Source organism: Crocodylus porosus, unplaced genomic scaffold (assembly GCF_001723895.1).
Source record: "Crocodylus porosus isolate Cpor-Errol unplaced genomic scaffold, CroPor_comp1, whole genome shotgun sequence".
NCBI lineage: Eukaryota > Metazoa > Chordata > Crocodylia > Crocodylidae > Crocodylus > Crocodylus porosus.
The window spans coordinates 51208525-51224503 of NW_017728949.1; the positions used below are offsets into that span (position 1 = coordinate 51208525).

Here is a 15979-nt window from a genome sequence, read left to right on the forward strand (position 1 = left end):
GCTGACTTCCTGCCCTTTGGGCAGGGGGCTGGACTCGATGATCTCCCGAGGTCCCTTCCAGCCCTAATGTGTATGAAATCTATGAAATCTATAAGTGACAGTATGTGAACACGTGTGCATACAACATCATCAGATCCTTATCTCCATTTTGTTTTAAATGTTAAATTATCCAGATTAACTTCTTGATAGGGAATAAATAAAAAGTGTTAAAGAACTCAATTTTATTATTGCGGGAACTCCCTGGTTCAATTTAACTCTAGTAACTGCAGTGTAGAAGATAATAGCTCAGCTATTCCATTTCTCCGTGTTTTGCAACTTCTCAGTTAACTCCCTATGTAGAGCTTGATTATGCAAGTAATGTTCTGAGATAAACATTTGGTTCTAAAATGGTAAAATGAATTTCTATGTGATCACAGTCTTAAAAACCTATGAAGTCTGGAATATCCACAAGTTCAGACATAGTTGATAATTATGCATTCAGCAGTTTAAGGGTAATGCCATTCATGAGCATCAGCCCCAATAACTGAAATATCAGCATTTTACATCCCATTTATAAACCTGGACATGTTTTCCTCTTGGATGACAGCAGAGAAGGAAGAATACTTATATGTGAGACTGATACCTTCACCCACATTTTTCTTTTAATCTTAACTTCTCCTGTTCTTTCCATACAAGAATTCTCTTTTAGCATATAACATTCCTTTCAACATACCCTTACTGTAACATTTTAAATCTTGCTTCTATATTTAATGTTTCACTGTGACCGGGATTTTCAAATAATAATCTTGGGTGCCTCAGTTGGTATCCACTTGAGAATACATGAAAGGGGCCTTCTTCTAAAAAATCCTGTTTTAAAGCATCTTTCTTGGCCACCAGAAATCACTCATTGCTTTTTTGAAAGTCTTGGCCTGTATATTTAAAATTTTATTTTATATAAGAATTCTACTTTGGGATGTTTTGGCAAAAGAGTTCAGAAATGTCACGTGTAGGGCGTTTTTTTGTATTTGGTTATGAAGCATGGCTAAGCATTTTTTATAAATATACCTCCACAAATTTAGAACAGTGTTGTCTCTGAATTGCCAATGATTTTAATACTATTTTGAAGGTTAATTTTGCAGTTAATAGTTTTAATTCAGTTGGCCCAACTTAAGGCCATGGCTCTGCAAAATTTACATGGAACTTTTTTCCCCTCCCCCAGATAAAGGAATATTTATTATCCAAAGTGAAGACTACAACCTTTGCATTAAAGCAGATACATCCAGACTTGTTCTTGAAGACTGCAATCAACGTTCCAACTATATGTTGTGGAAATGGGTCTCTAATCGTCATCTTTACAACATAGGCACAAGCACTTGCCTAGGACTCAACATTAGTAAGCAAGAGCAACCATTAAGTATGTTTGAATGTGATTCTACTCAGCATTCGTTATGGTGGAACTGTAATGGAAAGTTGGTGGTTGGTGCATCACAGTACCATTTATCTGCTGCAAATGGGAATCATATTGTGGCAAAAAGAATGTCTAACCATAAGTGGAAGCAGTACATGTCCAATGATGAAGATATCTGTGAGCGCCCGTTTGAAGGTAAAAAATAAAACTGAACTCCTATTCACCTTCTCATTAGAATTTTGTAGGGTTTCTCTGAGACATATAATTTATTAATACATGATCATTTGTAACTGATTGGTATGGCAATGCCATGGTGCAGGTATTTTTATCTATAGTATTATATAGCGGTAAAAGCTGAAGCTGGATACCAGTACTGCCAATTCTACACTCTGAAGAATTGCCAGAAGAACTACAAACACTCCATAAGATCTGATTAAAAATTAGTGGATTTTAAAGCAAACTGTGTGCTCTGATTTAGTGCTGTTTGCTAAATTATTCACATAACCCATCTTCCCCTCATAAGTATGTGCACAGGTGGTGCAGAACAAGGGTGCTCAACCTGCAGGCCAGATAGATCTGTCCTGCAGGGCTGTCATCTGGTCCACAGGGCTCCCCACAGGTCTGGAAATTTGGCAGTAGGGGAGTGCTCCCCTGCTGCTAAAACTCTGGATCCATGGGGATCTCTGGGCCCTGTATTTTGGATTGGGCACCAAATCCCAGCACACAGGACCAGATGGGAGAGTGCTGGGCCCCAGGGCCCAGGCACAGTGTGTGTGTGGGGGGGGGGCAGAAGGGAATGGCGCTTGATTCTTGGGACTCAATCCCAATGTGTGGGGAGTGGGAAGGGACTATGCTGGGCCACAGAGCCTATCTAGCCCCCAGATGGGCCCCACATCACTCATCTGGCTTCAGGGCCAAAAGCTAGAATATAAAGCCAGCCTCAAGCAAAAACAAAATGCATGTGTGCATATACTGAAGAGTAGCTTCTCTGCCTTCCATCAGGCACAGGTTCCATATTTCTCCTTGTTTTCTTTTATCTACTTAAAGTTTTCTTTAATTATTTAAAATGTAAGCAGTTCCAGTGGTACTTTCTGGTGTCCTAGCAGGGTATAGCAGCTCCTTTCTCCCCAGGCTAGGCCTGGCAAGCTGCCACAGCCTGTACAGTCCCCCAGAAACTACAGCTGCTTTAATCACCCTTCCTTACTAGACTTACTCCACTGCAGTGGCAGGAAGGGTAAAACCACTGTTGCTGTGTTGTAAGCGATAAGGTGGCCCCACTATGCTGTGCCTGCTCAAAGTGCAAGGGCACATGGGAACTACTATCTGCTCTGCACGAGTAAAGCAGTCAAAGAAAGAACTGTAGACAAGAGAGACAAATTCACAATCAATTCGTTTGTTTTGAAGTATGTCAGTAGTCTCTAAAATCATCCATAAATCATGTATTGACAACAGTGGGAAGTGGATTCTGAGCACTGGGAACTTTGGATCATGGAGACCAGAATTTAGGTTCAGCCTATTGTGAAAATAAGAGCTAAGAGCAAATTTCAGGACCCAGGCCCAGATTTCAAACACCTCTGCAGTTCAGGTGTAATATATGCCAGAGCCCCTTCAGACATCCAGATATCTTAACAATGTTTTTACAAAGACCTTCAGGGCAAAGAGATAAAACTGTCTGTCGCAGTTCATAGTAAACTACCTTTGACCCCCTTGCTCAGTTTCTTTGAACACTCAAGTGACTGGCCAGTGTTTGTTGTTGCTCTCAGTGGAACTCCCTGATTCACCCAGTGTTTTGACTAGAACCCAACTTCCAGAACTGCAGCTTAACAATGATGTTTTCTAAGCAGGCCTATTGGGCCTGACCATTGCCATAGTCTTACTTTTGGGAGATATTAATTAGTGTGAAATACTGTGACCAAGGACCGCTTGTTCAGGATATATTTCTTTATCCATTCCAGCCATCAGATGGAAAAAGGTTTAAAAAACAAACAAAGACCTATACACATTTATCTTGCTTAAGTTTAATATTCTTCTCAAGATTTTAATAGGTCCAAATTATCCTTTACACAAGGATTTGTATGGGATTGGTTTGTATACAGATGATCCTGCTTCAGGCAGGGTTTTGGATAACATGACTTCCAGAAGTCCTTTCCAACCCTATTTTCTATGATCCTATGATGCCTGATACCCTGACATTTTTTAAAAGACAGTTAGTGTCAGCCCAGCAACTACCGCCTTCTTGGGACTGTCAACTGTTTTCAGGGCTTGTCCTTTAACTTCTCTTAAGTTCTTTGTTTCACTGGATTGTCCCCTACCCTCTGTGCTATCCAGCAACTGTTGATCAGAAAACAGTGGATAAACATTCCAACCTGTTCTGTTTAGGTCTTGATGACAAAGATATCTGCAGCCATTGATTCTTGGTCCCAGCAGATGTGCTAAAAAATGTTTAGGGCTAAATTAATTATTTGCACTTACATAGCAAACTGCATAATTAAATAGACAAAGGAGCATATAACACTAACAAATATCAGTATCTTCCATATTTTTCATGCTGCCCGTTAGTTTCAGCAGGCTTTAAAAGAGACGTATAGTTAATTAATTTCTTTTACTATTATTGGGACATTAGCAATGGGAAAATCTGGACAACACTGTGCATGGTGTGCCTATTTTGTAGATGGAGGATCTTTTTTAACAAACATTGGGTGCCTGTACACAATTAATTGAGTCTGCTCCTCATTCTACTTAGAACTGCATCACCGAAGCATCACATGTATAAGCCCCCACAGGTTTAAAAATAGCTGCTGGGGCACCTTAACTAAATCTTGTCAGATGAGCTTTAGTTAAAGCATCCTGTGGCTATGTTTAAATGTGCAAGGACTTAACACACATGATGCTGTGGTGTTTTAATTAGAGCAGTTCTCCAGGAACCACTCTAATTAACACCCCCACCCCGCAACTACCCCCAAACACGTGTATAGGCACCCATTAGTTTTACTCGAAGCATGACTGTGATGCTTTAGAAAGAAGATTCTCCTTTACTGGTTTAGGTGCTAGAAATTAAATTGATTGATCTATTGAAGTAAAGTAAAAAATCTTTCCAGCTTTCAGATCTACTTAGCCTTGTTTGTTATGCTAAATATATTTGGAAAAATATCTTGGCTGTTTTGTAAAAACATTAATTGTGATGATAGTGAAATCAAATAACACAGGTTACTTTTTCCCCCAAGTCAAAATGTATAAAACATTTTAGTTTTACATTATGCATTACAATTCTAGTAGGAAGAAGTATAAAAGAGAAATAGCAGAGGAAAGAATACAAAAGATCAAAAAGTCATAAAAATTGTTGAGGGTTATGTTATATTGCTTGTTTGCTATTGAATAGATGCAAATAACAATATGCTAATTAAAACCTGACAGTCTGACAGTCCTTACACACATGAAGACATTTGGCTGAGCAAGAGCTGCATTTGTACATGCAACTGAATAATTAAAACGTACCTATTTTATGTGTAATTACTGCACATTTTTATGCATATTAGCTCACATGAGTGAATTTTTGTAGTAAACTAAAGCCTTAAGTTTTGAAAAATTAAACGGGGTGCATCTACATGTGCCATTAAGGCAATGTGGTAAACTCCAGCATAGTTTGCACTGGAGTCCACTGTTCCTGGGCATAGCCCCTGCACATGCAGCCAGGACCACAGCAGCTTGAGCCAGGGCAGAGCAGCTCTGGCTGGGAGCAGGCTTGGGGGTTCAGCCCCAGGCTCTGGGTGGTGGTGTTGAACAGTGGAGCATCTAGTTGGGGCACAAAACTGTGTATCCATGTAACTGACCACCCAAGTCTGCTGCCAGCCTGGGGCTGCTCTGCACCAGCTCAAACCGCTGTGTTCCCAGTCACTGTCTACATGTACGTTTCTGCACAGTAAATGACTCCGTCGTAAGATTGTAATATCTCCAACAGTACTGTCTTATGGTGGAGTTAATTTACTGCACTGTAATACTGGCATACATGTACATGGTGATGCTTTACTGAAGAGCTAATTATTCAACTCCACAGTAAAGCACACGTGTAGATGCACCCACAGTTTAGCTAACTAGACATTTTAAATAATAATTTAATACATAGTACCCTAACCATAATTTTAGTATTGCTGTGATATCAAATATAAGTGCATAACTAATATTTGACTGACAACATTTATTTCTACCATTATTAATATGGTAATTTCTACTATTATCCCCTGTGTTATATTACAGAAACATATACCCTGATGGGAAATTCTCTTGGTCTTCCTTGCATTTTTCCATTTCAGTACAACAAGAAGTGGTATTATGAATGTACCAGGGATGGAAGGGAATTTCACTGGTGTGCCACCACAAGTCGGTATGAACGAGATGAAAAATGGGGGTTTTGCGCAAATTTTGGTATGTGCCACATTTCTTCTCTTTGTTTTATAACAACAAAAATGGGGAAAAAGGTATTGTCTGATCTTTATCCTAGTTGAGGGGGGTGAAGGTAACTGTGTACTGATTACAAGATCCCTCTCATTCTGCTGGTGTGGACATTCTTCAGACAACTGTACACTTTATCATAGTTCTTCATTCTTGCCCCTTTGATACTCAAAGTCTGGCCCGAAGAACAAACAAACAATAAAATGCTGACCTATAGTTTGCACATAATAGACCATACTCCTACCAGCCTGTTTCTCAACTCTCCAGAGATCATCTCCACAGCATGCAGGCAGAGGAGGTTAGCTTCTGAACAGAGACACTACTACTTTTGACTGAAGAATAGCTTGTAAATTGCTTTTAGTTCACGCTGTATCTTTAAATAGCCTCAGGATTAAACCTAAACTATGGAGAAACAACAATGAATTACAGGCAATTGTTTTTGAACCTGTGTAAGCATTTGGATGTCCAATTCCCATGAAATACTATAAATGCCAGTTGGTAAAGTATAAAATACCCACATGCTGACTTTTTTGACCTGCGAGGAGGTCAGGCAGCCTCTGTAGAAAATTTGGGGAGTGGCAGAAGGCAGTGACAGAAGGCTGCTCAGTCTCAACATGTAGGAGCAATAGAGAAGAGCCAGCAGAGTTTCTTGAGCCACTTTAGCCACTATCTGGCAACCAGTCTGATGCTCCTTCATGTGGGATCTTTGCTTCTCAAATTAATATCAAATTGAGCACATCTACACATGCTGATTTAAGGCACTTTAGCCCAATTTAAGGTGTATTGAAGGCATGTGTCTATATCATAAACTAGATATAGACATTGGATTTATAATAGACCTTATAACCTGCCTAACATCTGACTATCAAGGTATCTCTCCACTATTTACTAGTTACATTAATTCTCCTCCCCTTCCCTCACCCCCAGCCTCTTTCAACCACTGACTCCTCAATTTCCATCTTCACTGACTGGCTTTCTTGCATGCAGACCAGCCTCTGGCTTCTTTACTATTCATTCCATCCAGGAAGAGTGCACACCACTCTGGAGTGCAGATGCTTCCTCAGCCTGACAAAGGGTGTTTAAACCCGAAAGCTTGCTAAGAATTTTTCCAACTATTTGCGTGGTCTAATAAAGATATCAGATTCACCCAAAGAACCTTGTCTGCCAACAGCATACTGGATTGTATTAACAGGAGTGTCAGTTGCAAATCAAGGGAAAAAGTTCTTTCACTCTATTCAGCACTGATGGGGCCTCACCTGTAGTACAGGTGTAGTTGTAGGAGTCCAGTTTTGAACCCTCACTTCAAGAAGTACATGGACAGATGGAATGAGTCCAGCAGAAAGCAAGATTGTGAGGCTTGGAAAGCAAGACTGTGAGGAAAGGCTGAAAGAGCTAGGGTTATTTAGTCTGGAGAAGAGCAGACTGAGGTAGCATTTGATAACAATCTTCAGGTACTTGAAGGGAGTTTACAGAGAGGATAGAGATGAGCTTTTATCTGTGGCCATAGGGGACAGGACTAGGAGCAATGAAGTCAAGCTGCAACAGAGAAAATCTAGATTGGAGATTAGGAGGAACTTTCTGACCATGAGAGTGGTCAGGCATTTGGAACAGGGTACCTAGAGAAGTTGTAGACTATTCATCCCTGGAAATTTTCAGTAGCATATTGGAAAGATACTTGGCTGGGATTTAGTCAGGGATGATCCTGTCTTGAGCAGATGGCTAGACCATCAGTGGTTCTCACCCTTTTTTGTACAAGGACCATTTGTAAACATAGATGGCCAGTCCCAAGCCAGTGCCCCTCACTCCCAACCTGCTGCCTCCCACCCCCAGGCCTCAGCCTCTCACTGTGTGGGGCAGAGGGTGGGTATGTGGGGAAAGGGAGAGGCCTGGAGGGCCCCAAGCAGCCCCTTTCAGGCTGCAACTGACAGCCTTCAAGGGAAAAGCTACGGTTTTCCACATTTTTCTCCTTTAAAAGAGAAGTCGGTTTTACAGTTTGTTGATCCATTTTTACAGTTTGTCTGTGACCCTTTCATATATTCTTGTGACTCACGTTTGGGTCATGACCCACAGATTGAGAAATGCTGAACTAGATAATCCTGTGAGGTCCCTTCCAGTTCTACTTTTCTTTAGTTTGAGCACTTTGCAAATGTTTTTAGCATAGTGTCACAAACCTACTGATAATCAGAATTGGTTTGGGAGTTACTAGTGTGTCACGCATAGATATTTTCATGACTTGGATTTACTAATACAGAGTTTGGTTTTTCTATAGCTAAAGTTAAGAGCTGTTCGGTTTTATCATTTTTATACTAATATGAACCATGGGATTTAATATGAACGTATTTCTGTACAATAGTTGAAAATTGTGACTTTTACTAGTAATAGGGGTGATCTCTAAATTAGGTGTTAGGAATGTCTAAACCAAACAAAGGTTTTTTGCAGCTGAGGGAAACTCTGATTTCCAGAACATAAGTTGATAGTTTGCATTTGGAATGGATATGCATGTTGATTATCCAGAAAGCAGATGTAATTTGCAACGTGTATTTGGAAAGAGGTGTCAATCCCAAACTGTTGTGGCTTACATTTCAAAGGGCAGAACCCTCAATAAGGGAAATCCTTTTTCGGGAGAAAAATACCTGGAAGGACTCTCATATAGAGTTTGCTATTTTTTACCTTTAAATTGAATAAGAGAGAACTTATATCTCTCTTGAATAATTGATAGTTAAGGAAATTGGATTGAAAGGGTGTAAATATTCCATTTGCCTTAAATATATTGTATTTTGTCACACACAGGTTGCCCCAAGATAAGAAACACACCTTGTTTTTAAAGGGCAGAATCAAGAAAAATTATCTTTTTGCTGAGTAGCAGCAACTAGAGATCTGACCCTGCTTATCGTTCTACTCGCTGGGTGCATCTACATGAGACATTTACTTCGGGGCTGCCTAATTAGCTCCAAAATAAAGTGTCAGTGTCTACATGTGTTGCCCTTTTAGGCCACAGAAAACTGAAACTCCACTGCAGGTTAGTACTTGTAAATACAAGTACTATGTTATGGCGGAGTTCTTTAGTGTACAGCAGCATACGTGTAGACACTGATAGGGCTGACCAGGGCTCGGAAATGCTTCAGTACAGGGACTGCCTGCTAGCTAGCCCTGCATTGCAACAACTTTGTGCCCCAACCAGTCCCTCCACAGCATGTTGAGCCAAATCGGAGCAGCCCCTGGCTGGCAGGCTGACCCTCCCCAAGGCTGGCAGGCTGACCCCCCAGGTCCCCTGTCAACCAGGGCTACTTCGACCCAGCTCAACATACTACAGTCCCAAGCTTACATTTTAACACAGCACCCAAGAGCAATTAACTCCAGTGCAATATGCACCAGAGTTTATTGCTCTGTGCTAACAGCACAAAGGCAGGCAAAATACAGCACACAGGCTGGATCAGGCCCACCAGGCCATGCTATCCAGCCCTCAGGCCCCCTAAAACCTTAGACAATTCACAGGACTATCTTCCTGTGGCTGCCTGTCAAAGATGACAAGGCACCAGCAGCAGCAGGACCCAGGAGGAGCTGACAGCAGCAGCAAGACCCATCCATCCCCACCCCACTCCCAGCTCCCAACTGCTTGGCAGAGGCTTCTGGCCTGGCGAACCTGGAGCTGTTCCCTGACTCCCCTTGCCCAAGAGGGGAACTCAGATAAGAACAGGCTGGGGGGGTAAAGATCACTGGTGCAGCAGGAGCCAGCCTGGCTCAGGTAACACCATGTGTCTCCCAGCTGGCTCCTGCTACACCATGTGGTCCTAGCCCTGCAGCTGGGAACCACATGCTGCTGAAGCAGTGGGCGGGTGCGGGAGATAGTGGTGGCAGGTGGAGAAGAAAGGGAAGCGGCAAGAGAAAGGCAGTGGTGGCAGGCAGGGTAGAGGAAGTAGCAGCGGGCAGGAGTGCAGGGCTCTAGGGCTGGAGCTGGTGGCATTAGGATCCAGCTGGGAGCCACAGAGGCCAGGCTAGCTCCTGCTGTGGTCTGTGGTGCCAGCATTGCATCCAGGAAGCATGTGCTGGTGGGAAGTGCCCGGCTCAGCCAGCTGGCTCTGTGCCATGCTGTGCGGTTCCCAACCACAATGCCAGGACCCGTGCAGTGCAGCACAGAGCCAGTGAGCTGGGTCCAGCAGCACTCGATTTTCACACCATTGGGCCAGGATGAGATGGGCCAGGCTGGCTCTGTGTGGGTCTTGGCATTGTAGTTCTGTGCCACACTGCATGGCACAGAGCCAAATGGGCATCTCCTGGCACCACCTGGTTCCCAGCAGCATGGCACTGAGTTGACCCAGCCCATCCCAGGACCCATGCAGCACAGCATGAAACTCCAGGACCCATGCAGCATGGCATAGAGGCAGCCAGACTGGCCTTGTGGCACATGATTCCCAGCTGTAACCCTGGGACCTATACAGAGCCAACACAGCCTGATGGTGCACTAGTGCCAGGAACTGTGGGGAGTCCCAGGCCATCAGGCTGTGCTGGCTCCTGGGGTTCCTGGCACTCTAGCTGGGAGCCGCACATGGAGGCACAGAGCCAAAGTCCTGTGAGCCCCACCTTGCAGCCAGGAACCATATGGTGACCCTCCTCATACCCCATATCTACACATACAGACACACACACACGGAGCCCCCCACAAACCACATACCCACCCACACCACACATACACCCACACCCACACACATATATCCTCAGCAACCCAAAAAACCCATACCCACCCACCCATACCCCCCAAACCCTCGATGCCCTTATACCTCCCCGCAGTGTACAAGAGTAAGACTTCAGTTTGAGCTATTATACAATTACCTCTATATATGCAAAAAGCACTCACACAAATCAGGACAAAAATATTTTTCAAAATAGAATATGTTATTGTCAATATGTGATTTTTAGTATACAATTTAGTTTTTTTGTGATTGGAAGATGGTAACACCCCCCCTCCTCCCAGGGCAAGGGGAGGGACTTCCAGTAGCAAAGGTCAGGGGTTAGGGGTGGGACTTCTGGTCCCAAGATGGTGACAAGGGGGCAAGGCACCTGTTGAGGGGCAGGGCTACCCTTATGGCTCTTGGCAGCTCACCAAAATTGGTTAAGTGGCCCTCCAGTTTAAATACTTGCCCGCCCCTGTAATAGCATGTGTAGATGCACCGTCTGTGGATTACATGCAGATTTTACTTTCACTTTTATCCAGTAAGCAGCAGAAATGGCTCTTGCCGTATTTCCTAACGTATAATCTGCACTCTGGTTTCCAGCAGCAGGGGTTTTGTTTTTTCAGTGGCGCATCATAAAAAGGTATGTCATATTCAAGAAAACATGTAATTGTAGGTCAGGAATGTCATCTAGCATGGCAGACAGCTGCATATCTGTGGGGAGGAAGTTATCTGCATAGTATGCATAAGCTTCAATTCTCATTGAATAGAAAAATATAGATTAGTAGATGAGGTGACAGTGCATAGATGTGCAGGATAAGGCAAAAGGGTCTAGAGATTTCTAGGCTTTAGACAGTTTTGTTCCCAAGTTGATGGAAGATAGGACTGCAAGATGAGAAGCTGCTTTCAGGAAAGCTTTGTCGGGAAAGAGCAGGACAACTCTCTGGGCAGAGAGTGGTGTTGTATTTTAATAAGAAATGCAGGGCAAGATCCTTCTTTAATTGTTATAGTTATTTTCTTGTATTCTGTCCCCACAACCCACAGTTGCTTCTATATGTGATTTTTCTTGTTTGTGTAATGACTTTGCTATTCTATTTATTGTATTGATTGCCTGTGGTAAAGGTGATTTTCTGAGCTGCTGGTGGCCTCAGGATTCTCTCTTTTATGGGAGAGGGGACCTATAATTTTATATAAGCCCTAGAAATATTACTCATAAACTGGCAAAACTTCCTCTGCTGGAAGTACAAGGCTCAGACTGGAACAATTGGAACTAAGGTCTACTGGGTAAGAAGTTCACCCAGGGGCAAATGTTAGTTTACTCTGGGATAAGCAGCAAAGCAGTGGGGAGAGGCAGGATGTCAAAGAACCCCAGTAAAAAAAACCAACCAAAGGGAGAGAGGTTCCTACATTTTTACAAAGCAATCTAAAAAAAATTCCATTGTGTGACACCATATTAATACCCTTCTGAGTCCAATCTCTGGATCCAACGGTTCATTTTTAAATGGGAGAAAACATAATTTTCCCTTGTTTCTAGGAATCAGCTGAACTATTTGGGCTAAAATTTTCCCAGATAAATTCTGCCCAAGGCAGTCAGTCGCACAACATAGATAACTTCACTATTGCCAATTATGGCTATAACAAGCATGTATAATATTTCATTCCCTGAGTATACTCTGATAAGGGGAAATTAATCTTCCTTCTCTCTTCAGCAGTAGCATGGGCATGGTTCACCCTGCTCCTAGAAAGTTAGTGATTCGGTTTCACCTTTACGTTCCTAGAGGCAGATCATCAGCTGGTATAAATTGCCAGTATTCTTGTTGACTTAATTAGACCTCTGACAAATTGAATCAGCTGAGTTTGACCTCCTCATATTTACTAACATTATGAAAAGCCAACTAGGTCATTATGTATATAAATTGTTTTAATTTCAAATAGCCTCCAACTTCCTTCTATACTTGTGACATCAGAGCACTGAAAATGAGTTCATAACCATGCTTCCATTGCATGCCCTCTTGGTGTTCAGCTAAATTGTTATATTATAGTACTTTCTATCCAATTGGTTTGTAATATTCTGTTCTTAACTGGCATCTCATGCAGAGACTGGCTGTGACACTTTTTGGCAGAAGAACCTTGACACACACATTTGTTACCAGTTCAATATTTTTTCTATTCTTCCTTGGAATGAGGCACGTGTTGCATGTCAGACACAAGGAGGAGATTTGCTAAGCATCACAGACATGGAAGAACAGGAGTACATAAGTGACCAAAGTGGTGAGTATGTCTTTTACACATTACATGCTTAGCTTGCTTGGCTGCATGGCACAAGCGATGAAAATTTGAATTGAATTTAAAGTCAATGAGAATTTGAGGGCTAGGATTTCAACAAAAGCGTTGATTATAGTGTTTTATGGGGACCAGCTCAAAGCAAAACTTACACCCAAACAGCCCTAAACTTTAGGGAAGTTCATAACTAGATCAGGTCTCTTAACCTTCAGAGCTGCAGAATCACACCCATAGTTTGTTCAGGTAGAAGGACTTCCATAGGTTTGCAAAGAGAGATTACTCAGTACACACCAATAATAGTATTCACCATTTTCCACTGCTGTCTTCAAGGTCTTTCCACATCATGTGCTCCAGTAAAGCTCCAGTAAAGGTTTAAATAAACTATAGGTTAAATAAGCTGTAGGTTTACTACTCAAGTTCAAAGGTTTTATATGTGCTACTGCAGTTATCTTTTACTAATCCTTTACCCTTTTGAATGATTTGCCATTACACTTGTTATCCTGTTCTTGTACCTATGGCTACAGAAATGTTCATTTTCTTTGGAGAATTATGCAAATCATGTACAAAAATCCATTTAAATGAAGGCTATGCCTCATTCTTAGTGTCACAATTAATAGCTCCTAGACTAACTGGGTTAGGATGACCACTAAATGTTCAGGGGGGTTGCAGTAAATATCCTGATGGGGAAATGATGTGCTTTCTTCATAAGTATAAAGTGCTTCTTTGGTATGCTTTTTGTTTTCCTGTGTGCAGAAAAACTCTTTAATTAGCCCTGTTTGATTCTGATACTTAGGAACTCAGTAATATTGTTAATGTGAGTTGAAGATATCAGTGAAGGTAGAGGGTTACAGAATTGGGGTCTAAAGACCTATATTTCCAAATCTCATTACTTCCTCTCTTTGCAGATAACAACTTGCTTCCTATTATTGTTACTTGCAATAACAGGATATAGCAAACAGGAAAGTCTGACATTCATTTTTCACTAGTGTATGGAATGCATAAGCTTTTTAAGTGAAGGAACTAAACACTTTTATAAATAATTTGCCTTAAAATCATGTTTGTCATATATTGGTCTAGAAGAGCTGAAACAGGGTTTGATGTGAAAGTTGTGTTGACGAGACAGATGGATGTTGTGAATTTTAGAAGTAGCAGAGAATTGTGTTGCAAAGATTTGCATACTGTGCAGTTACTGAATGTCTGCACATTTATGTGTAAATTGTGGCACCCCTAGCTACATTTGTTGTTTTTTTTTCAGTATTATATTAATTACTAATTAAATTGAACCTAATCAAGAAGTGAGGGTAAATGCCAGTGGTATTTTTAGGGTTGTTGGCTGCAGTGGTATTCATAAGCACTTATTAATGACTTTTTTTTAATTTTGACTGTTTTTTGTCATGCAATTTGATAGCAGCCTGTCTGCATCCACAGGTATTCTAAAGCATGAAAGAAATGTCTGTTTTTCTCCTTCATATATTTCAGAGAAGTTAAACATTACTGAAATTATGCTGTGGACAGGCCTGAATCAACTGGATGCAGCTGCTGGCTGGCAGTGGTCAGATGGAGCACCATTGGCATTTGTGAACTGGAGACCAAGTACTTGATGTTCTTCTTGGATATGTTATAGCACTGTAATTATATGCTGTCTGTAACTGAAGTTAAAATATAAGAGTACTGTTCCTGCAACTGCTTCTTATCTGAAAAATGAAGTACATGAAATGATGTACTATTTTTGTGGGCAGGTTTTTTCACACTGATGACCAAGCACATAAGCTGGACAATGATAGTGCTGAAATTCACTATATGAATTTACAGCAACTAGGAATCTTGCCCTTTTGCTTTTGGAGGAATTTTCATGATCGTGATTGACAGTGGTTTGTTAAATATATTTTTAAAATATGGATTCTGTGTTTTCTGGGGAAAAGAATTTTTGATTGACTAGTTTTACATTAGTATGGGAAACTCTGTGACATGATTTGTTCCATCTTTGAGGTCTATTTATTGGAACAGAAGATGGAGACCTTGGAACTTCTCAGATATCTCATGTCACAGCATTGGCAAGTGAAGATGTGCAAATAAATATATGTTGTGACTGATGTTCAGTTATCCAGTTCCTGTGAATTCAAACAGGTCCTCTGTGTAACTTAGTGTTGATAGGAAAGGTGGCTTAACTTGATAGAGGCTTTTGTTTGTATATCAATACAGTAACATTTATAGAGAACTATGAGTCAGTTTTACAAATAAGTGTGATTTTTACTTTATTTTACATTTTTCAAAATTCTATTTGCAGGCTCTGCTAAGGATTCACTTAAAGAAAATCACTGTGTGGTGCTTAATCCACAGATGCAGTATAGCTGGCAAAGTAAAATATGTGAATCTGTATTTCCTTTTATATGCAAAAAATATTTAAATAGTACAGAGCATAAAACATTTGGTAAGTCTCACTAAAATAGTATATTTTATTTCACCCTCTCTCTTATGATGGTGTTCTGTCCATTGCTTATATTTGGCATGTATTTTTAATCTGTTGTTTCCTTTTGCAACTTATTACAAAATATACTGTGCTTTGAAGACTACAGAAGGATTTTGGGGTGTGCAAGGAATGTAAGATAAAGCCATTTACATGTAAAGCCTCTGGGCCAAATCATCTCCTGGACTAAACTAATCCATTGTATTTCTGGCTGTTTAAGCCAGCTAAGGATCTAATCTTTTGTTTCTGTTCTAATGTAACTTTTTATGAGCCTTCAGTTAAAGTACATAGAATCAGGATTAGAAGGGACCTTACAGGTCTATACCAACTCCCTGCACAAATTCAGGGTGCGGTTTTCCTAAATCAGACTTATCAAGCACTTACTTAGCCTCTTGAAAATGTCTAATTAGCTCCCTACAACTTCCCTATATGTCCCATTGTCCTAAATTTGTGTCAGTAAGAAGTTTTCTCTGCGTTTTAATCTAAATCTGTTTTATTCATCTGCTATTCATTACTTTTGTGCCCTGCCCTTTGTAGTGTGGCAGAACATTTGTCCTCCCACTTCTTTATGGAGGCCTTTAAAATATTTGGAAATTGCTATCGCATCTGTTCTTAAACTCCTTTCTTCCAAACTAAACATCCTTGCTTCTTTCAAGCTTTCCTCAGATTGTTGGAGAACTTGCAGAAGTTGTTGCTAAACCATTTTAGTAAACATAAGGCTGA

General features: G+C 41.1%; 1 protein-coding gene across 3 annotated transcripts in view; it reads left to right on the plus strand.

Moving 5' to 3' along the window:
• PLA2R1 (phospholipase A2 receptor 1) overlaps positions 1–15979 on the plus strand; it is an 82074-nt gene that overhangs the window by 5929 nt on the left and 60166 nt on the right. For 2 of the 3 annotated variants that reach the window (XM_019554038.1, XM_019554037.1), the window contains exons 2-6: positions 1199–1582; positions 5642–5809; positions 12604–12777; positions 14269–14382; positions 15077–15220. In XM_019554038.1, coding sequence (XP_019409583.1) covers positions 1199–1582; positions 5642–5809; positions 12604–12777; positions 14269–14382; positions 15077–15220 — 984 coding nt within the window. Of the gene's footprint in view, positions 1–1147; positions 1583–5641; positions 5810–12603; positions 12778–14268; positions 14383–15076; positions 15221–15979 lie in introns of those variants that run through there. The other variant, XM_019554039.1, reaches the window with a different exon arrangement.